This window comes from Branchiostoma floridae, chromosome 5 (assembly GCF_000003815.2).
Source record: "Branchiostoma floridae strain S238N-H82 chromosome 5, Bfl_VNyyK, whole genome shotgun sequence".
In the NCBI taxonomy this organism is placed as follows: domain Eukaryota; kingdom Metazoa; phylum Chordata; class Leptocardii; order Amphioxiformes; family Branchiostomatidae; genus Branchiostoma; species Branchiostoma floridae.
The window spans coordinates 4,400,714-4,425,039 of NC_049983.1; the positions used below are offsets into that span (position 1 = coordinate 4,400,714).

At 42.0% G+C, this 24,326-nt stretch overlaps 1 protein-coding gene and 1 long non-coding RNA gene across 2 annotated transcripts; one reads left to right on the plus strand and one right to left on the minus strand.

Moving 5' to 3' along the window:
* Positions 1-2,012: 2,012 nt before the first annotated feature.
* LOC118415610 (3-(3-hydroxy-phenyl)propionate transporter-like) lies at positions 2,013-11,155 on the minus strand. Its single transcript, XM_035820317.1, has 10 exons — positions 10,974-11,155; positions 9,585-9,658; positions 8,895-9,095; positions 8,313-8,412; positions 7,370-7,551; positions 6,406-6,490; positions 5,174-5,303; positions 4,313-4,490; positions 3,439-3,528; positions 2,013-2,618 (listed from the first exon to the last, which is right to left on the minus strand). The coding sequence occupies exons 1-10, from the start codon at positions 11,122-11,124 to the stop codon at positions 2,403-2,405; spliced, it is 1,407 nt and encodes a 468-aa protein (XP_035676210.1). The 5' UTR covers positions 11,125-11,155; the 3' UTR covers positions 2,013-2,402.
* Positions 11,156-16,921: 5,766 nt separating this feature from the next.
* On the plus strand, positions 16,922-18,869 carry LOC118415895. The gene is made up of 4 exons (XR_004831161.1): positions 16,922-17,084; positions 17,435-17,565; positions 17,691-17,918; positions 18,272-18,869. It is a non-coding gene; the product is annotated as an uncharacterized LOC118415895 (long non-coding RNA).
* The last annotated feature ends 5,457 nt before the right edge of the window (positions 18,870-24,326 follow it).

Here is a 24,326-nt window from a genome sequence, read left to right on the forward strand (position 1 = left end):
CACCATTATGTCCCAGGTAATGATTGTATTTAATACAATATGTCCAGTTGGTACCCTTCTCAGTAATGAGGCTGTTGTAAGGGGTTCGAGATATAGTCCGAACACGTTATAATTATACCAACGGCTGAACACAGGACCTCCATTTTACGTCCCTTCCGAAAGACCCAGAACTCGGAACTCCTTTCCCTGATTCGAACCAGGGTCTCCCAGTTACTCACTAAGTGTGGAACTAGGAGCTGAACTGTGAGACAGCCCAACTGAGCTACATAGACATTCTTGACATGGGTTCCTTCAGCTGTTTCCCTAACCCACCGCTTAGGTGAATTAGAAGTATGAAAGAAATGGTCCGACATTATGTAGTGGCAACAGCAAAAGGCGCGCACCTGACACATGCCTACGATATGAAGTTGTCCTGATGATTAGTTCGTCTGTTTCACCCATACTTTTGCAATCTTAGCAGGCACTTCTATTATGCACTTCCTACAGGCTTGAAAAATGAGAACTTGACCTTTTGATGCCCCCCTCCCACCCAATGTTCAAAACATTCTCACCACGTATCGTGCACCACACGCACCTCCACCGGACATGCTGTCCTTATGTCAGCAGACCGTGATTGTTTTGTATAGAAAGGGAAGTAGAAGTAAATATCAATCATTCAGTGAATGTGGTCTCATGACTGTATCGGCTATGACATGCAATCGTTAAAAACGACTGAGAGTCGAGGGGTTTCCCCACATTTTCAATGGGACATCCGAGCTGTGATGGCAAGTACAAGACGCCGTGGTTAGCTACCGTTCTAAATGTACTGCAGTCATCTTAGACATCTACCCGGTTATGTTTTGACATTTGGAAGCGACCTACCTGTGTCCGGTCCGGTCAGTCAGCCATGGCGCAGTTCCCGCCACGCCAAGCGTGAAATTTCCCGGAACTGGACAATACACACGTACGGCGAACCTTTTATAGTCATGCTACCAAGTGTATAGCACAGGCATACAGACGTGTGTGTTACAGGTACAAGTCACAGTCCGTTCAATCGATAGCCTTATATTTAGAAGTCATAGTCAGTACTGTCGTGTGTGTTACTGGTACAAGTCACAGTCCGCCCGGTCGTGCGTGTTACAGGTGCAAGTCACAGTCCGTACAGTCGTGCGTGTTACAGGTGCAAGTCACAGTCCGTACTGTCGTGCGTGTTACAGGTGCAAGTCACAGTCCGTACAGTCGTGCGTGTTACAGGTGCAAGTCACAGTCCGTACTGTCGTGTGTGTGTTACAAGTGCAAGTCACAGTCCGTACTGTCGTGTGTGTGTTACAAGTGCAAGTCACAGTCCGTACAGTCGTGCGTGTTACAGGTGCAAGTCACAGTCCGTACAGTCGTGCGTGTTACAGGTGCAAGTCACAGTCCGTACAGTCATGTGTTACAGGTACAGGTACAAGTCACAGTCCGTACAGTCGTGTGTGCTACAGGTGCAAGTCACAGTCCGCCCGGTCGTGCGTGTTACAGGTGCAAGTCACAGTCCGTACAGTCGTGCGTGTTACAGGTGCAAGTCACAGTCCGTACTGTCGTGTGTGTGTTACAAGTGTAAGTCACAGTCCGTACAGTCGTGCGTGTTACAGGTGCAAGTCACAGTCTGTACTGTCGTGTGTGTGTTACAAGTGCAAGTCACAGTCCGTACAGTCGTGCGTGTTACAGGTGCAAGTCACAGTCCGTACTGTCGTGTGTGTGTTACAAGTGCAAGTCACAGTCCGTACAGTCGTGTGTGTTGCAGGTGCAAGTCACAGTCCGTACAGTCGAGTGCGTGTTACAGGTGCAAGTCACAGTCCGTACGGCCTCATTGGATTCTGTTAGCAAGAAACTGACACAAAAGTATCCCTAACACTATCTAACGCTTCCTAACCTTTATTGATGGGACACCTAACGTTTACACAATTAAGCTGAGGGCACAACCCGCCGTACGTGCAAATACAGGTGCCAAAACGTGACAATCTTTTGGGATCCGTAAGTGGTAAGTACCGCCTCCGTGCGAATTCGCAGGGAATCCGACGGATTTTGGAGCACACAGACACGCCGTAGAACTTTGCGTGGAGGCAAAACTTTGTGTGCCGTGCGTTGACGTACTCCCTCCCTGCTCTTGCCAGTCGTTCCCCACGTTTTCAGAAATACGTTGCGGACATGATCTCCCAAAACAACGTGCGGACAAATTGCACAAGGGTTGTGCCCTTAGCTTTACATACATTCTATTCAAAAACAGGGTTTTATGGGTATCATATCGACAAATTTCTGTTAGGTAAAAGTCTTTGTTAGTCAACTTTGCAAAAACTCTTTCCTGCCTGTATAGCAAAGGTCTTTGTATTCAACAAAGTATTTAGTTCAAGACCGACTATTCGATGAACGTCCGTCAACTGTTAGGCACTACAAGTAGGTGTCGCTGCTAACAGGTGCGTTCCCAAATGTAAAGTTTCATTCCTGTCCGTCTGCCATTTAAGAAATACTCCGGTGGATATAATTAAACAGGATGATGAGATGTAACAAAGAGGTAGAACTGTGAGGAGGGCATGTCTGACGCCGTGTCCTGATGTAGGGGGCGCTGTGTCTGAACCGTCTGTTATCAGGAAACCGACCTGTGGGGAGGGGGGCATTTGTCATCACATTGTAAAGTTCATAACTACACTGCAGTAAGGTCTAACTTACAATGGCATTTGATAACATAAGTCTATATTCATTCGATTGAATGGATGAAATCTGCATTTTCATCCATTTCCTAGAAAAATAGTCGTAGACCATGATGTAAATCGTTCAAGCAAATGTATGCGGTAAATAGCAAAAATCATCAGAAAAAGAGTACTATAATTGCAATATAAGAGTTGTAGAATGTCAAATTTAATTCCAAAGACAAAGATATGAAAGAACAAAAAGGAATAATCTATTGTTCGGTATACCATACTCTGTGTGTTCAATCAATTCTTAACCTTCCTGACCACTGATGTATTTCAAAATGAATGCACTTTTTTCTTGCCAGAAATCGCACGCTCGAATCAATTTCGGCGTTCACAGAGGATGTCATCAATGTAATTAAATCCACCAATAAATTAATCATATTAGTTCATGATTACAATTAGATGACTTACGTATGGTATTGTTTTGATAATGTATAATGTAAAAGATTTTAACTTATATAGTCAGACTTTCTTCTACATTAGAGCCCGAGTAAAGACACTGATTTCTCCACTGGGCTAGCCTCCATAGCAGGCTTTTCTTGGCTCATAATACACTTTTGCTGGTTATTTCTTTTTGTACTGGACTTAGGACAAAAAAGACGGGGAAAAAGGCCCCGGAGAGCCTGCTATATGGAGGCTACTATTGGGTGCCATTGCGGGATTTGTTATTTTGGTATCCGTTCTGTTAAAAAACAACAACACTGCACAAAACTGCGTGACCTACCAATGTGGGCCCTATGATCCCACCCAGTATGGTTGATACGGCGATGAAAACAGCTGACGCCCTAGCTCTCATATCTGCCGGGAATAAATCCTATCAGGGAGAGAGACATGTATACATGTACATTATTATGACTCAAAAAGGGTAACGTTACCTGTTCACGGGGTGCAAGAGGAGGCATTATGCGTAAGGACGAAGGTAGAGTCACACAGACATACATATACAAAATACGGACACACTGTACTATAAAAAACATACACATAAACAAACAAACAAACAAACACACACACACACACACACATATATGATATATATATATATATATATATATATATATATATATATGATATATATATATATATATATATATATATATATATATATAAATATATATATATATACGTTCGTTCATACACACCCAAAAACACACACGCATACACACACAGCCACACAATCACGCACACACGCTCACACACACACACACACACACACACACACGTTCGTAAACATCCAAACAGACACACATACACACACATTCACATACAGCCATACAATCACACACACACACACACGGCGCGCGCGCACTGACGGACATACAGCACAGAGAGGGTGAGTAATCATAATAGTTTTGGGTTTAGAGCTCCTGGTCATCAAAATGCATAGTGTCACTGTAGCCTGGTATCCAGATATATTATCAGCTCCCGTCTCTCTTCTGTCCTCTTCGCAAATACGGAGATGACGGAAGAGAGTCAGGGGCTATGACACGTCTGGATACCAGGCTAGTGTCACTGACGGAAGTTAGTGGATGCTGCATGTCTGAACGTTTCGAAAATATATCCAGTTACTTGGGTTCTTTTGCGCAAACAAACAGCCACACCTGCGCCAGTGCTGTAGCAGGTGGTATCCACATGGAGGTGCAGAAGAATGTGAAGGTCAGGTGCAGGAATGATGTTCCCGTGTCCTCAGCTGTCAGGGTGAACATCAGGAAGGGAACACCCGTCAGCTGACTACCCGCCAGGAAGTACGCCTTGTACCAGCTGTAGTGTCTGGACAATCTACATCAAAAACACAAATAGCAGACAATTTACCAGATATGAATTTGGAAACGACGTTCCGTAGCATCCCCTAACTTTCATCAGTGGCACTGAGTAGATCTTTGAGTAGAAGTTTTAATTTAAAACCGTTACTATGAATTGATGCAGGTGATGAAGACAAATGAGCGCTTTCACACTTCCAAGTCCGCATGTGCAGCGATTGGAGTTGTGGATAATATGTGATTTACATATATAGCAATGCCCAGAGGTGACTTGTTCATAACTTGGGGGCCTTTACCTTTGCCATTTTACCCACAAGTCCTGTCGCCACACATGCGTACTCGGCGTGTGAAATAGCTTATTTTAGAGTTTAGTCCATTAGGAAAACAATGCCGTTTTCCAAACCATAGTTTTCATCCGTATCTTAAATCGTAGGATGCAACTGTAAAATGAGAAACAGTATGATTGAAAGGGATATAAAATGTATAGTATTGTCATGTAATGCCAACGTTAACTCCAGAGTCAAAAAAAGAAGATGCAAAAGAAGATAAATCATTTGCTATACCATACTTCCTGTTTGTCCTTATTTGTTCAACCCTCCTGACCATATTATGAAGACAACTTTTTTTTTTTCTATTTGCATGCTCGTATCAGTTTGGTGTTCCCGGAGGATGTCATCCATATGATCAGAAACATGGCCAAACCTGTCAGCAAAAGCGCCCCCTAGTATCGACCCTACGCATCCTCCCACCAGCAGCGTCCCTCCGACCACTGTGCCGAACTGTGCCGGTGTCAGATTGTGTTCCCTGGAGTAGAACGTCGGCAGCCAGGCGCCTACACAAATCACCAGATAACGCTCGTCAATAGATTCAACAGGTTGATAGTTCATCGAACGACAAGATTCTTTTTACACAAGCAATTGCAAGTACTTTCCACACTAGCCATGAACGGTGATGGGGGGTATATGGTTCTCCTGTCGGTTCGACAGATGAGCAGGCAGACAGGCATTACCTGTTTTGCCTGACCTGCACATGACTTTTTATGGTGAAGGAGGGGTGTGCAATTCCTTCTCCACCCTCTCGTCTACTGGAGCACTAAGTCTCACAGGGACAGAACTGTATGACACGCGTGAGACGGCTTCAGCAGATGCAGCTTTGTTTTTCGGAGTATCCGTCTCCTAGGAGGACTTCCGACCAAGGATGTAAGGGGTTCCTCCTACCCCGTGTGCCATGGCGGGTGCGTGTATACAGACTCAGTCACGTTTTGGACCACATTCTTAGGAGTAGCTGAGGATTTTTGCATTGTCATGATCATGATTGTTACTAATATTGTTCACATAGTGCACTCTATTATGTTAGGAAGCAAAATGTAAACGCAATAATGTGGATATTTTCCGTTTGGAACCGCATTTGTATGCAGCGGCACCTATAGCTGCAGCTCAATATGAACCAGTCAGAATAGCCGTGAGAGAGGTGACAGACGGTCAACGAAACGTCGGTTTGGAGAAAGCACTTCGCTGTGTACTATGAAAACCATGTTATTTATCTTTCACAGAAACCCACCATTATTTGGGAAAAGCATAGTACTCGTATCCTAATGCCTTCAAACAGAATACTACACAGCGCATCACTCAAGGTAGGAGCGAACTTTCGATAGTGCGCCGAGCAGGGATTTGGCTTATCATTTTAGGTTTGACATTAGAACACATGTACAATATGGGGTATATCCGTACATCCATTCCCAGCCCTCCAATTGGTCCTTCGGCCGTCGGGGTCGGGCTAGTGCTGGTACCTTGAGTGATTTGGCCTACCAATGGCATGGTACATAGCTGTTGTTGCCTATAGCTGATACTGTGTACGTATACGTATACACTGTGCACATACATATGTCGTACATACATACATATATACATACATGTAAGTGATGCGTGGCCTACCTATGGCATATCCTGCCAGATTCTGAACGGATGCGGCCAAACAGAGTGTTGTGAAAGGAGCTGACATGAACAGTTGTCTCGTGTTCTGTGGGTAATACAAAAAGATCAACTATTATAGTGCCAATTCTATCGGTAATAGTAGCCTAGAACTCCCTACATATATGACACAGCAACTGTTGATTCAAGTGCTATTTCCTTCGCGGTTCTATGGAAATTCCAGGTGGGTACGTATGGTATGCCGGTACAGTGAATTTATAGCGGTTGTTTCTACCTGCGCGCAAAGTTTAACGTACATTTATAAAATTTTAATTGTGTTGGTAAATGACATTATGAATGAACAAAAACTTCACACAACCAACACTTAGATTCGAACTGGATTTCTTTGCAAGAGGAGTGAGAGAAGCAGTTAACATTCAAATTTACAGTCCATTTTGAACAGAGACGGAGGGCGACACAGGCTATCTGGCACGGTCCGTTGCTGAAGTCTCGTGTCTCCGGCGTCCCGTCCCCGAAGTGGCAGTAAACGGGTCCATTCCCGAAAGTTTGGGTAACTCACAATTCAACCTCCAATCAAGCGTTGGTTGTGTGAATTAATAAGTGCTACTCTCACCTGACTTGTTTGCATCCCTTGCTTTGATTTCCTGTATTTCCTTTGGCATTTGCTAACAGATAATTTTATAATTTCTACCTATTTCTTTATGATTCTGTAGATTATGTTTACTTTTGATCACTTGCAGCTTAATGATTTTCTTTGTGTAGTTTCAATGAATTTCATTTGTTGTTATTATTTAGCTTTGACTATGTATATCATGTTTCATTGTTATTTAGGACCATGAAAAGCCGCAGAGGTTTCTGCTCCCTCCTTACACGTTTTCTTTCATTCTATAACCATCTATTTTAAATGTTTGTATATATACTAAACGATAAAATAAAAAAAAGATATATAGAAAATAATTTCACGTACATGATTGATGGGAGTTGTATCTGCAGAGTTCTTAGTGTTTACGGGTTGTTTCCTTGTAGGTTGTGGAACCCACAGTAGCACAGCTGGAACACAAGTAAAACCGGCAAAGGCGAGGAGACGGAATACCTCCCGCCAGCAAAGGTCCCGTGTCAGACCTCCCAGCGTGTAGCTTATTGCAGACCCTGTGAAATAATTCAATCAAAGTAAATAATAAGTCTTTAAGTTTTTATGTAAATTTCATCAAGACAATTTTTTTTACATCAATTACTTTCAGTTCTGTCACTCAGGGATTTTTGAAATCTCATTTCACTTACATTTATTTATTCATCAGGAATGAAATACATAAAGTAAAGATAAATGACACATAAAAACCGTGCGGGAGCGAGCTCGAGGTAGAAGCCAAAAACGGCTTATAGGAGCCCGCCTCTTAATAACAATTGAACACAATTCGAATGAAATAATTGAAATGGGAAACAAATTATATCAAAACATAAATGAGTAACAACAATTAGATGATTAACAATAAGCTAAATTGGAAACAAATGATAACAAATCATAAATGAGTAACAACAATTGGATGATCAACAATAACAAAGGCAAAGTAGCAAGTAACATGAATGAAGCTATCTAACGGGGCAATAACAAATCAATAAATAGTACAATAACAAATCATAGATGCATGACAAAATACTCTAGAAAGAAAACATAAAACAAGGAAATGTAGCAATTCAAGTAGGGGCTTGGGTTGAGATGAAGTAGTTTTTGATACTGCGTTTTTGAAACACTTAACAGCAAGGACATTGGCTGGCCAACGTATATATATGTGCCACTAGGTGCTGATGTATCTGAATCTGTAACTGTATCTATATTCCCTTTATAACCGCCCTTCGGCGTAACACACAAGCTATATTGTGAACATGAACAACGTTACCGTCAAACCTACCTAGGTATATGCCGAGATGGTAAACACCAAACACTGTCGCACGGGACTTCGGGGAAAACAGCTCCGACAGAAGGACGTACGCCACAGGGTTGCAGGAGGCCTGAAATTGAGAAATATTAATAATATAATCATAACAACTCTGGCATAGCGTTCTGATTTATCGTAATATTATAGGAAGTTAGGAGCATTAATGGAAATATAATCACAATTTATGATAGGTGATAGTTCTGCTCATGTATCTGTATACTTATACATTGTGGCACCGTGTGGCGAAATCGGTAAGGTGTTTGACCCAGACCCCAGAGGCAACGGGTTCGAAACCGCCGATGTATCCCGATGGTGTGCCCTTAGCAAAAGCATTGTACACGGCCTTCCTCACTTCCCTCGGGTGAAAATGAGTACCACTGCCTTGTTTGCTGTTTCGCGTTACAATAAACATGTAAATAAAAACAGAAAATGTTATTCCTGGTAAAGTGTCAGTAGCAAGACAAGACACACCAATAATCACTTCAAGGATGTTTGTGTCCTACATATCGCTGTTTTATCATAGTTTGGTAAGAGAATGTTGAGTGTGATTCTCACCTCGCTGATGCCCAGCCCCATCCGCGCCACCAGCAGTGAAGAGAAGTCCGTAGCGCTGGCGGACAGGAGCACCATGGCGGACCACACGGCGACTCCTCCCGCCAGGAGGTACCTCCGGGACCCGCGGTCAGCCAGCCAGGACAGCGGCACTCCGGCCAGGGTGTAGGTCAGGACAAACGCCGGTCCTGTCAACAGGCCTTGCTACAACACAAAACAAGATCATAGCATGTTCAGGTCAAAAGATACAAAAAAAGTTCTGCTGCAGTACCAAGGTCACACACCAGGGGGCCCAAAATAGACCTTGACCTTTTTCTTCCAAACACCTACACACATACCAAATATCATTACAATCCATCAAGAGGTTCTAACGTTATGCGGACCACAAATATCCGGACACACAGACAGACACACAGACACACCAAAAAATTACCTCCATTTTTCATGGAGTTAACTAGAGTTCCATATCCCCATTCCTTCATCAAGTAATGATGATCTCAAAATTGACCTTGACCTTGGCCTTTGTCTTCCCAACACCTACCTACAACATATCAAATAATTTGCATAGAGATAAAACAGACCAACCAAGCAAGAATAAGATCTCACCTGTAGGTTAGTAAACGTGATGACCTCACCTGTAAGTTAGTAAACGTGATAACCTCACCTGTAGGTTAGTAAACGTGATGACCTCACCTGTAGGTTAGTAAACGTGATACAGGCACAGCCAGGCTGTCCTCTGTAGTCAGATGTGTTCCTGCACCTTAAACCTGAAACGGTAACATGTAGTCTCACCTTAGCAAACAAGAGTTCGAACACCTCATATCATCATGAAATAATCTGATTATGCAAATGACTTTCACATGTGCATAATCTAAGCTTCATTATTCACACCGTAAACTAAAATACGCCGATCACAATGTCAACAATCCAATCATTTACTACTTATTAATTCTAACTAATTACTAATTCTAAATCAGAACTTATTTGCATAACTGGTATCTGCTAATCTTCTGTTTGCCACAAAGATGTTGCATGTATTTGAAACACTGTAAATGTAGATTTTCTTCATTGAATATGCAAATAGAGCCCCAATTGGCATAATTTGCATTTCATTATGTGCGTCTTTTGCCTAAAATATCTGCATACTAAATGTCATCGAAATCCGTCGTTCCTTTGTTCTGTTATTCACCTTGGAAGATTTTGGCAAAAACGCCCCTGCAATTCCAAAACACTATGGGGCCCAAACATACACCACATCTTTCTAACATCACAAGCTATCTGCCACCCAAAATATTAATACCATAGCATATGTCCAGGTCAAAAGGTAAAAAAAAGCGAAAGTTCTGCTGCAGTACCAAGGTCAAATACTAGGGGGCCAAAAATGGATTTTGATCTTTGTCTTCCCAACACCTAGAGTTATGTTGACTACATAAGTCTGGAAACACAAACAAACACACACACACACACACACACACACACACACACACACACACACACACACAAACACACACACACGCACATACACACACACACACAAACACACACACACACACAAACACACACACACGCACATACACACACAAACACACACACACACACACAAACACGCACACACACACACACACACGCACATGCACACACAAACACACACACACACAAACACACAAACACACACACACACACACGCACATACACGCACATACACACACAAACACACACACAGACACACACACACAAACACGCACACACACACACACACACGCACATACACACACACACACACACACAGACACACACACACACACAAACACGCACATACACAAACACACACACACACAGACACACACACACACAGACACACACACACATACACACACACACACACACACACACACACACACACACACACACACACACACACACGTTTGACCATCAGCAAATTCTATTCAGTTGCTTGAATAACTGTTAGTTGAAGTATCTCAGTACCACGCAGTTTTACGTCTTAAAACAGCAAGCGGTCCTATACCCGGGTTCATATCCATCAATGATTATCCTTGCAAGGTTCCAAAGGTCGTACTTTACCTGCTGGTATAAGGACCGGTAAGACTTGTCTATCAGCCTGGTTCAGAATGTAGATGAACAGTAAGAGAAGAAGACAGAATGTCGGGTTATTTGTGATGCTTCCGCACTTGATGAACGCTCTGCCGATCCTACCTTGATCGCAAACCTTCATTCTAAGACTGAACACGTACTGCCATGAAACACACCGCACTGATCGGCAAACAAACAACACGCTGCAGCAACGACACCTGACGATATGCTACAAAAGCACTGTACGTCCAACCTCAAGTGGTAGGGTGGTTTGGTTACCAAAGTATTCAGTTCTTTCAAAGTGACACTTGTTACCTGAAAGCTCCCCTCTAAGCAAAAATTGAGGTATTGTTGTGTTTGGTGTATCTGTGTGTCTGTTTTCAGATACTTGTGGTCAGATAGCCTTATTGGCGACGCCTCAGGGGCTAGCCTACTAGTATAGTGTGCGTCCGTTTGACAAGAATTCACAAAATTCCGCAGGCATGTCAGGAATTTTTCCACGCCTGCGTAGTTGCATCATCCCTTTAGAGGGGAAGAACTCGGGAATAGGTTGACGGATCTTCATGATATTTGGAATGTAGATAGCTTCAGAGATGCCTTACATAATCAAATGCTAATCATGCACATCAGGGGCTGATTTGCATAATTCATGAGGACAGTTTATAAATACACTGCATTTCATGTTAGAATACTCAAAAATATGCCATATGTAACTCAAAAAGAGAGAAATATTAGGCTTACTGTTAAGCATATATCCGATTGGCAAATATTCCCGAAATTCCACAGCAATTCGTCCGCGCGTGCGCAATTGCACCATCCTTTTGGAAGGGAATAACTCGGGAAGGGGTTGACGGATCATTGTGATTTTTGATGTAGATAAATTCGGAGATGCCTTCCATAAATAAGGGCTATTAATGCAAACCAGGGGCTAATTTGCATGATTAATATAATTAATGAGCACAGTTTATTAAGCCACAGTATTTCATAATACTAGAACACTTAGACATGACAAATGTAGCTAGAAAAGAGAGAAATATCAATAGACATCAATTATGCAAATTGTTACCTAATTTACATAATTAATGAGAAATTGTTATTACAGTGTTAAATGACGAAAATTCCATTCTTCCGAAGCCACAGTATTTCATAATACTAAATCACTTAAACATGACAAATGTAACTAGAAAAGAGAGAAATATCGATAGACATCAATTATGCAAATTGTTACCTAATTTACATAATTAATGAGAAATTGTTATTATAGTGCTAAGAACGAAAACTCCATACTTGCGACATTTGGCAGCAACATGTACGTTAAGTTGAACATGCATCCGTAATTCATGTAAATTAGGGTCTCATTTACATAATTTATGAGAAAATGCTACAATGGCTTTCTTTGCTAAGACTTTCATACTTTGAACACATTGTTATTCTTTAAATTATTATCTGGTGCATTTGCAGCCAGTAGGTACCCAATGTGTTTCGTAATGAGGCTGATTTACGAACTATTAGCTATAGCAATAATCTAATTGCTATAATTGAACCTATTTTTCACTACATGTTGTAATCATAATAGTCAGTACATATCATGTTGTACAGTTTTTCAATGTCGAAAAAGCCTCTCTTGCATTGGTAACTTCAAGTTTAAAATCCCCATAAAAGGAATGGTTCGTTCTAATCATTTTATCGTAGACTCCAATCATAACCATCACCACCTGCGTTTCATCTGACCTACCCAAACTCAAATCAGTTGAGCGAGGACAATGCCCGCAACCCGAATCCGACAAACAAGCCACCAACCACAAACTCGAGTCAGGAAAACGCAGAAAACGCCCGGAAACTGAGTTATTTGTATCATGTACATGTACAGTATTTTACTTTCTCTGGACTGAAAGGCTGGGACCGCCATAGCCATGCAACCTGAGCACTTTCTCGTCCTTATTAGGTTGTCTTGCCAAGGTAAGTTTTCATGGACGTTTAGTCATAGAAATGAGATTTTGACTTCCCTTTCTTCTGCTTATTTTTGTAGAATTCCACAGCATTAAGTATAGGTAGGGTATGCCCTAAAACGTCAGGGTGTTACATCAAACAAGTGGATTTACACAACGCAGATTATCCATTTCAATTTACATAACTTTAGGTGATGTGACAAAGGGCCGTTCATGTCATGTGGCGCCGACCATCCGCAAGCATCATTGGCGAGTGCCCTGCGATTGGTTAAATAAGCCAGTGCTTGCCTTGCATTGTATCTATTTACAAGCGTTGTGCAATGAACTTTGACTTGCCTTTTTCTAGCCCTCCGTAAGAACCACTGACTCATTCCTTTCGCTTGCTATCCGTCTTAAGCAAACAAAAAGAATGAGTCAGCGGCAACTACAGAAGATGGTGCCTATCCTAGGCATAGAAACAGAGTCCTAGGCTCATTTTCAGCTGCAGTACCGTAATGAACTGCTACCTCTGGTCGTGTGCTGCAATCAATTTCATTATCTCAGATAACCAATCGTACATTAGCATTCGTTTGACCAATGACACCGGCGGATTTTCTAGACTAGACCAATCGTGTATAGACTAGCCCCTGCGGTTACCTGTCCGAAACCCCGGACGTCGCGTCGTTCGTCTGCCAGCCGTCTGATGTGACAGACACACCTCGCAACTGCCATTACAAAAGGGCATCACGGCCGCTGTGAATCCTTTGTACTTCAAGCCGTGTCTAACCCAAGACAACAGGTTAGTAGGGTCGTTTTTCACATAGTGCATTTATGTGTTTTATCAGTACAAGTAATAAAATGTGTTTCAAGTTTTAAACTTGCAATGTTTACAGTGTGCGTGGGAGTATTGAAGATATTCATTTGCATATGAGAACCTCTTCGTGTGGCCTAGACCGATGGCCTTGGTGACTTGATCATTTAATAATTTGGGATTATAGTAAAATTACACAAAGGTTTGGTAAAGTTGTGATGGAAATGTGGTAAAGTCTTTTGTTTTATTTTGTCCGTTTTGTCTGTGTTTTATATTTCTTATCAGTTATTGTGTTTTCGTCTTCGTCTTCGTCATGTTCTCATTGAACTTTGGACTTTCTTCGTGTGCGGACTGGAACGGATAACGACTATGATCTTTGTCACTTTGTACTATCTTCCAATTTTTTGTTTACACTTTAAGTTGACAGTATTGCAGGAGGGAGCGAAGCCCTGGTCCCCGCCGTGAGAGAATTCACCCTGTGATGGCCTGTACTGTCTTTTTTCTGTTTCTTGATTTATGATTTGTTTTCTGCTCTTGTAAAGATGACCTTGTAATTGTTGCTTGAAGTTGTTCTGTTTCCCTCTCGTTTTGTTTTTGTTTGTACCATCATTGCACAAAAAGGGGTTAGTAGGGTCGTTTTTCACATAGTGCATTTATGTGTTTTAAGCAAGTTATCAACAGTCCAATGTAATGCCAATGATCGGCAACGTTAACGTTGAATTCTTTTGTGACCGTTGGAGGACATAAAAACGCGGACCTACCGGCGCTTACATGTAAGGCCTCACTGTGCTCATGATATCAATACGAGCGATCGCTGTTGTTGTTTACATCCGGGGTATTCGACGGCTGGCGCCTACCAGAATGGCAGTAGATTGGATTAAAAATTCATATTTAAATTAGCAGATCAAATTATTGGTTAATATGTAAATCAATCTTTTGCCAAACAACTGCTTTTTGCCTACCACTGCGTCACCGTGAGCGTGATATCATCGCGATCGCTCGTATTCCAACAAAGCAAGAAGACTGTCTCGACCTAATTGCAATAATTTCGCTTTGTTGCTTCCAGGATCTTATTGGTGCCATCAAGCCGGATCAACTGCAGCTGCAATGTTCATGTTGGGACTTATCCCGGTGAGAGGTTGTCCGATGCCATCTCCACGGCTAGCTGTACGGTGACGTCCAGAAGATCGGTGCTCGTGTGAAAGCCCTGTCGGAGGACCCGAAACTAAGTTAAGTTCTTGTGTGTTTTATGGGGTGTGAAACGGAAACATATTGTAGAGATGGTCTGGGACTAACTTGTCGGCATGATAGGAAGTAAACAATTTGTGCGGTCTCTTAGGCCGGTGTCTCTGACATTGGTCTGTGGTAAAGTGCTCGAACACATCGTGCACAGCCACATGATGAAACATCTAGACACTCATGGCATTCTGTCCCCAGCGCAACACGGCTTCAGGAAGGGTCTGTCCTGCGAGAGCCAGCTGGTGCTTACCCTCCAAGACCTGTCCAAAAACATGGACCAGAACAAACAGGTCGATGCCGCGGTGGTTGACTTTAGCAACGCATTCGATACCGTGCCTCACGAACGTCTGCTGAGCAAACTCGAGCACTATGGCATTTCTGGCCTTCTTCAGTCTTGGCTTAGGGCCTTCCTTGCGGAGAGAACCCAGAGGGTTGTCTTTGACGGTGGAACATCTCAAGTACCAGCCAATTTTCGCCCGCACTGACACCTACAAATTCTCATACTTGCCAGAACAATCCCGAGTGGAATTCCCTGCCTGGCACGGTAGTATTGCTCCCACCGTTGAGTGCTTCCGTGCCAGGCAGGAGGGCTGCCCGCTCTTACCCGGGACCTCACCCCCCCCCCCTACTTTGCCCCACGCGGGGTCATCTGGGGGTACCTATGATGATGATGATGATGAATTACAACAAAACAAGAAGACTGTCTCGACCTAATTATAATAATTTCGCTTTGTTGCTTCCAGGATCTTATTGGTGCCATCAAGCCCGGTTCAACCAGAGGACCTGAAACTAAGTTAAGTTGTTGTTTGTCTTATGGGGTGTGAAATGGAAACATATTGCAGAGATGGGCTGGGACTAACTTGTCATCGGCATGATAGGAAGTAAATAATAAGAAGTTTATTTTGCAAGTTCGTGCCCGAGGGCTAATTGCAAGTACATAGTATACACATAGTGACAATGGACAGTCATAAACAATGCTCTAATCTAATACTAGTGTTGGCTATTTCTAAGCAGGTTGGGTTTGACTTCTTTTTTGGAAGCAGAGGGAGACGAAAAGCCCCACATTTTCTAAAATTTGTGGGTTCTGCGATTTCAAGAGAAAAGTGGCCTTCTGTTTGTCTGTCAATGTGGGGAAGTTGGGATAAGTCTTTGTGACTTCTCTAAACAGGGTGATTCTTTCGGTTTCGTTGAATGAACATTTGGAAATGAAATGTGTGAAATAATTTGTGAGGTTACTTTAACTTTAAAAAATCTCTTGGTTGATGGTAAGGCGCTTGAGTGTGTTTTGTTGACATCTCGAGTGATGATGCAGGTAGGGGTTTAACGGTATATCAGGACATTTTGTAAATGGAAGCTCCTTTTGCACTCAGGGCTTCAGCCCGCTTCTGTGTTGTACAGGCCCTTTGTGTGGCTGATTTGGTTTCTGTGACTGTGTCGATGGCCGGGATTGTATTCGGCCAGTTACTGTAAATTCTGTTGTTTTTTTTTTTAACAGGGACTTCCCTGATTCACCATCTGTTGTCATTTCTGTTTTATGTCGTGGTCAGTGGTTGTCGGGAACCTAGACCATTACATAATCTGCCTTGTGTCGTTATCTTGGGTCCCGAACCAAGAGAACGACACAGGCCAGAAAGGAAAACAGGTGGCTGAAGAGCCTATTTAATATCAATAGCACTAGACTTCTCGGCGTCGACACAGTTACAGAAACCGAATCAGCTATTCAATGGGCTTGTATAAGGCAGAAACAGACTGAAGCCATTGCTCTCAAAATTGTAACCAAAACAAACGGCAGCATTACTTGGAATTTCAGCAAAGCGCACTCTTGTGCTTTCCATCATTCAAGAGATCATGATTATTCCCGCTATTTCTATGTTAAACCAAGAACTGAAATTACAATCACAGATCAAGTTAACTAATCCTGTCATGCCTCATTCACATAGCTAAGCTTACTTTAAGTATAGTCTTTACCATATTTCTTGGTGAAGTTTCATTTTTGTCTCGTCTTTTATACTGAGGATCGTCGTACCGTAAGAAGAAATGTCTGGACGCGGAAAGGGTGGCTAGGGCTGGCGAAGGAAGGTGCCGAACGTGAACGATTCGCAGTCTTCCCACACATATGACAAGGTATCGTATCGTATTGTGTGAAAGCAGTTTTTGATTATAGCCAGGACAACGTTCTTTGCCAATGAATAACAATTCATTTGTGTTGGCAAGTTTAAGTTTATAGTTTCATTTTCAATGTTTGAACCCGAACAATTAATGCTCAGTACTTTAATTAATGCTTGAATGACGCATGTGAATACATTTGTATTATGGTTGGAATGTTTGTCAGGTGGATCATGGAAAATTTAGGCATACGCATTCTTCATCTGAATATCAGATAGTCTGCATAGAGGTTTGGGGTGGTACTTGCCATTGGACAGGCCTTAATCCTTTTGTTTGTGGCGTGTCTGTTTCTTCTACCGATTTGTTAGAAATGACTGAACGTGGAAAGCAAGGAACGGGGTTGGATAATGGACGTGTAAAGCGCCACCGTTACTGAAAGTGCTTCGTGACAACATCCGGTGCATCACCAAGGCACGAGTCTTTCCGAGACACAGACAAGGTATTGTACTGCATTGTGTGTCCAGTTCCTACTCGCCAATGGACAGCCGGCGTTGAGCCATTTGTGTTTGTTGCAGCGGTAGTGATGCAGTTCATGCATGTCTGTTTCTTTTGCCGATTTCACAGCAAGGCCTGCCGGGAAAATGTGGGCAAAGGAGGTGCCAAGCATCCGAGGAGACAGTGGTCCTGGCGGAAGGCGTCTTGGTGCCACTTCCCATAGTTGGATTCGTTGAAAGTCGTCTTCATCAGCTTCTTGAGAAGACATTTCATAACTGGATGTTTAGAGGACAGTCCGTATGTCAATCATCTCTACAAGACCTGATGGACATCAGTTTTTCACGGACATATGACAAGGTATGGCACTGTGTGTTGTGTAAAATTAGGCAATCGGCCTATAGCTAGGCATGTTTGTAGCATTGTATATTGTTTGCGCAGTATTGTCAGTCTATATAAACCGACAGTAGTAACAATTGTAGGACTACCCGAAACGTTCTAATTGTGTTGTACTGTATTTTGTGAAAGTAGCTTTTCTTAATTGTAGGACAGCAGTCTTTTTCCTTTGTGCTGGTAAATTTAAGCTTACAGTTTCAATGTCTGGGCCCGAACAGTGCTTTGGAGAGTTTTATTTCTATAATCAAAATTATGATTGGTTGAACAGTTTGTGTGAGGTTGCTGATGCATATATGTTTGTTCTACCGATTTGGCAGAAATGCCTGGACTTGCTAAGGGGGAAGGAGCTGGGAATGTAGGCTTCAGGTGCTACCATCACTGACGGTGCTTCGTGGCAACATCCAGTTCATCACCAAGCCAAGGAGTCATTCAGTCTCTCCAAGGCTCCTTTTGCACGCAGGGCTTCAGTCCGTTTCTGTGTTATACAGGCCCAATGTGTGACTGGTTTGGTTTCTGTGGCTGTGTCGATGGTCGGCATTGTTTTTAGCGTTACTCTAAATTCTGTTTTTTAGAAAACAGGAACTTTCCTGGTTCACCATCCGGTGTCATATCTGTTTTATGTCGTGGTCAGTGGTTGTCGGGGACCTAGACCATTACATAATCTGCCTCGTGTCGTTATCTTGGGTCCCGAACCAAGAGAACGACACAGGCCAGAAATGAAGACAGGTGGTTGAAGAGCCTATTTGATATTAGTAGTTTAGTCCTTTAGACACACTATACTTTTTGGTGTCGACACAGTCACAGAAACCGAATCATTGCAGACAGAATGCAAAGTGTACATTATGTATATCAAGATGTTAGATTCATGTAGTTAAGCTTGCCTATTCCCATATTTTTGAGTCAAGCTTCATGTTGGTCTCGTCTTGCAAAGAGGTTTGGAGATGCTGAGCTGTGTAGACATGCGTCTTTTGTAAGCAGTCTTTAAATTTGTTTTGAATATATCATATCATGCCATTCCAGTACAGGGTGACTGTCTTTTGTTGTCACTTAGCCTTTGTGTTGAAAATGTATTTCAATTGTATTATTGTAATTCAGTAGATCGATGTTAATATTGCCCGTTTATTGATGAGTATAGGTTGTTTGTAGATCAGTCATTTGGAAAAATCCCTACCTAAGGCTTAGGCTGACGCTGACACTAACACGCAGACACAGGCACGAGCACACACTAACATACTAACCCTTCCAAACACACAATAACATACTGATGTTACATCTTTTTGTCGAACACTAATAATCAGCTCTGCCTAAGCCTTAGACTGCAAAATAACTTTCTATTCTTCGTCAATTACAAAGGCACCAAGCTACCTCTATACCATGTACTGACCTGATTTTGGCTCTGTTGGCCACCGTGTCCTAGAGTAAGGGTAATTGTTAATCTATGTATGGAAGATGTTAAGATTTCAGTTCGATTTTTAAAGTTTATTTTTCTCAATTCATTGTGTTTTTTTTTAGATTTACACACATATATTTGCATATATCTATTTTGTCAATAATTGCTATCAAATAAACAGTTTGAAATCAAATGTGTAGTGTTTATTCTACACTAGTCGAATTGAAAGAAATGGATTGTTTCACCCTCCCCACACCCTCAACTAGACGCAAAATGGTTAGTCCTACCTCCCAATATGAAAAGATTGGGTTCCTTTCCCCAGACCCTTAACCCCACGTGAAATGGTTGGTCCCTCCTTCCCCATACCCTTTCCAAGAAACTTTAACCCACGCGCGGATCCAGGGGGAGGCGCGCGCAAAAAAAAATGGCAAGATAAACCAAGGTTACTAGAGGTCTTCGGAAGTTACGTCAAGAATATTGACAACGTTATAAAACTAATTCGCTTATTTGAAAGGAGATTTTCTGGTACTTATTTAGAGAAACTTGCAGTTTGCAATTACTAGTGGGTCTTCAGAGTCACGTAAACTTACGGTAAAGGCCCGGGGGCCGAGCGCGGCCGCATCAATTTCTCCCCAAGAAACTGGTGGGTCGCTGTAAGCCAAAATCGGCGCTCAAAAATATAGAAAGAGCGTGGAAATTTTGTATGATCTCCAGAAAATCAGCGGAAGTTAATTATTTTTGATGAACTGATGATTTCTATCGTCCGTCATCGGCTTAGAGAGACGCAACCCGCCTTGGGAAAATCGGCGTCGTGCGCCGACACCCCCCTCCCCACTCCAGTTCTGATCAGTCGCCGCGGTGACCGTGATGACGTTTTTGTTGTCATTTCCCCCCGATTAATAATCGTAATCAATTGACACCGCAGAAGCAAAAAGAGTCCGAAATATATGCATTTTCAAATGCGTGACACTTTCAAAATCGTCTCCGGCAAGCCACTCAGATCCCACGAGATTTCTATGCGATTTTATAGGAGCGCGAGCCGCTTCACGGAGAAAGGCAAATCGGCAGCCAGGTACAAATAATTTTGCGATATTGTTTGTGTAGCGTGGCGTCATTTATGAATATCAAGAAGGAGGAACTATCCTTCGTTAGGTTTGTCCTCAGTTGTAGTTGCTAAAAATAGTAAAAGATGTCCCTGAAGTGAACTAGACAGCCACAGACATGACAAAAAGTTAGTGTTAGTTTGCTTCTCAAATTTGCTCAGATATGGCTCTAAAATGCACCAGAGAGCCTCTATTTCTTATAAATTTTCTGGGGGAGGCCCCCCATACCCCCCCAACGAGAGGGGGGAACCCCCCTCTCGTGCTCTCCCCCGCGCAGCTTGCGCTGCGCGGCCGCGGCCTTCGGCCGCGTCATGGTGCGCGCCCCCCCCCCCTTAGCAAATTTCTGGATCCGCCAGTGATTACCACGTGAAATGGATGGCCCTCATTCCATATCCTCAATCCCTTGTGAAATGGATGGTCCCCGTTCCTAGATCTTTAACGTCGTGTATACACCATGCATATCAAATGGCTGGTCCCTCCCTTACCAGACCCTTAACCCCTTGTTAATGGATGGTCTCATTTTCCCCAGATCCTTAACCCCATATGAAAAGGCAATTCATAATTGTACCCCTTCCCTTCAATCTTAACATTTCCAGTACATTCTGGTAGACTTGGTAAGTATTTATCTCCATGAAAATAGAAATATAGGTTTGGGTGTGTCTGTCTGTGTGTCTGTCCGGATCTTTGTAGTGAGCATAACTCAAGAAGTACTGGAAGGCTTAAGATGATATTTGGTATGTGGGTAGATGTTGGGAAGACGAAGGTCAAGGTCAATTTTGGGCCCCCTGGTTTATATAAGCTTTTCTTAAAGTCTTGGTAAAATTGTTCATTGCCATATCCAACATTCCAGGGGATCAACTGTTGTCTTATATGTTGAGTACGTTTTGTACAGTTTTAAAGAGCTGGGGGATCCTGTAGTGGATACTGCTTGTTACTCCCCATCCTCCATTTATACCACAGAATTGATGCATTCTGGCCAAAGCACTCAGAGCTGGAACCGAGTTGTATAATAAATGAAAAACATTTATGATAGGTCACTCGTCACAAGAGATCACATTTCTTGTTAACAGCAATGCTCTACAAACATCCATCGCGTAAAACAATCTTCATACATACAGCCAGACGAAATGATAGAACACAAATACAACACACCTACAACAACAATCATTAATATTTATAAACAATAAAACCGTCGCAATGGCAATAGTTTTTATTGCCACACTTATTTAGAGCCTCTGGGGGAATCGGTACTAGGTGTTTGGAAGACCTTTGGACCTTCGAAATTCCCTCTATTGATTCCTCAACTTCTTTTTTTCGATGTCTACCTTCTTTCCATTTTTTGCCGCTACGGGGCCCAAACCCACAGCACTTACTCTCTGTCCCAAGAGCTATCTACCACTCAAAAATCACGACCACAGCATGTCCAGAACACGAGGTATCAAAAATGGAGGTTTCGCTGCAGTAACTTAGCAAGCCGCTAGGGGACCCATTATCGAACTTGACCTTTAGTTTCCCAACCCCTACCCACCTACCAAGTATCATCAGCATCCATTGAAGTCTTCTGTTTACTGACGGAAGGACAAACAGACGTACAAGCCTAAAACATAACCTTAGCCATTCTGGCAAATGTAACTACTCTCTCTTGATGATATTTCTTATCAATACATATAACGTTACATTGCCATATTGATGTCATTTTTGATGATGCCTAACATATAGTTTATCCATTGATCTATCCTTAGTTTTGGTTTTTATCGAGCGAATTTGCATTGTATGTTATATATATCGATGTAAAGAAATAGTAAGTTAGTAGATTAAGTCAATCTAAAAACTTCGGTGGCGTTGGTGTGGAGTGATTCGGAATCGAAAGGTCCCGAATTTGCTTTACCGCGAACTTAAATCCATCGCTAACATTTTTCTATCAAGGTATTAGACTGCAGTCGATGGTGTTACCGCGAAATTAAATCCACCACGAAAAGTCGTTTTCCCGCTACCGCGAAATTAAATCCCCGCGAACTTTAATGCATTTACAGTACCCATCATAATCTGAAGTTGTGCCCTTAAAAGAAAGTCAATTTACACGACTTTCCCTTTCAGTTGAGTGACGCCCACCGAGCCTTTGCGGCTAATTTATCTGTCTAACTGTGTGCAAAAAAACGCACTACGGATTTGGTGCGCCAATGTGCCAACACCTGCGCAACTCTGGAGCTATCTACCGTATGATTCCAAAAATCATGAAGATCCGTCAACCCATTCCCGAGTTATTCTCCTCCAAAAGTTGATAGAACCACAGATGCCTGGGGAAAATTCCTGACATGCCTGCGAAACTTTTGGAATTCTTGTAAAACAAGAAATCTTTTTAAAAAAGTTGTGCCTTGCCGCGTGTTAGGGATATCGTCAGGAAAAAGTAGGTCAGCACTTCAAGCCCGGCAAGGCAAAATGCTGTGCCTTGGCAAAAACACAATACAATGACTGTTTTTACTGTTTCTGAAAGAGCTAACCAAGAGGAGTAAAATGCTTTTTAGATGAAGCGAATAGCTTGAAGGGTTGCTGAGATATGGCTCCACAAAGTTGCCAAAACCTACCCTCAGATATGGCCGGCTGCGCGATAAACGATGAAAATAAAAAAAATACCTTTTTTGAGGGGTGATGAAAAGGTAAGTAAAGGCTGCAAAGCTTGTTTTATCTTATTTCCCCGTAATATGTACTACATAGAATCACTCCACAGAGTTCTGAACATTCATGGCATTTTATTATGCTTTTACACAGGGTCGATGTATGCAGCACCCACTGGTGTCCTTTCACACAATAATTGTCATCTTACCTTATTCTTTAAGAAATAAGTAAATTTGGGTTTAAAAGTTCACATTTTGGGTTACAGTCAATGGTGTTTTTTGCACCAGTTGAGTCGCATTGTAGAAGATTAAATATCATACTTCATATACTTTTGCAATGTACACAACATTATGGTATCTTATATTACCAACAATGTCACATCTATAGAATATCAGCAATATTAATTGCCTTATAACAAGGTCAACTTGGTCAAGGTGAAAGGTAAGTGTGTGAATATGTCGCATTATTTTCATGTTGAGCCATGATGTTACACTGTATCAACAGTACAACTTTACACTTAGATACATTTGTAATAAAATATAGAAGACAGATGTTTGTACTAATAAGAGATAAAATATCAATAGGTAGACATTGTGTAAACACTAAATTTATTAGGACAAGTTCAACATTTTTCAAGGTCAAAGGCTCAGTCTTCAGGATACATACAATCGACACAGATTTCTTTGATGTACTTGCAGGTACATGAACTTCTCCTTATTTAATCAATACTATAAATAGTATAATGCAATGTAAACTACTTTTTACAAAAACAACAGGCTTACTTATCATTTTCTGTGGTTACTGGTAGCAACAGTATTCTTTAACAAACTTAATGCTAATAGCACTGGCTGCACAACTTGTCAACATTATGTTTGACCTCTACCATTCAATATCTCCGCTCCGCTCTCCAGTCTTATATCAGCTACATCTGGTACTTGGTGCAATCTACACTCCACCTGAAAAACAAAATTATTTGAGTTTCATGATTAACATGTCTACCATCATGGTGATAATGTTCTTTCATCTGAGGGGATGACGACCTACTCCAGTACCACGTCTGATGTTCATCTACATCATCATCTTTCTTATGACTTATGACTTCTTTCTTTCCTGTGACGAAAGATTCAGAATGATCCAATAATGAAATGAAGAATTCAATAAAGAAAGAAAGGCAAGTTGGGGTAAGGAATAGATAACCTTATATCATTGATTAAGTAGATAATACCTGCAACAAGATGGAAGGAGGTAGTGTCACTGTTTCTG

What these genes read in the sequence shown, in the direction of transcription:
- LOC118415610 (XM_035820317.1), bottom strand. Translation starts at nt 11,124, where the DNA reads ATGAAGGTTTGCGATCAAGGTAGGATCGGCAGAGCGTTCATCAAGTGC. An exon ending in TCACGTTTACTAACCTACAG is followed by an intron (nt 9,096 to 9,584) that starts GTGAGGTCATCA and finishes TTTGTGTTGTAG; the next exon opens with CAAGGCCTGTTGACAGGACC. An exon ending in TCTGGCAGGATATGCCATAG is followed by an intron (nt 5,304 to 6,405) that starts GTAGGCCACGCA and finishes TGATTTGTGTAG; the next exon opens with GCGCCTGGCTGCCGACGTTC.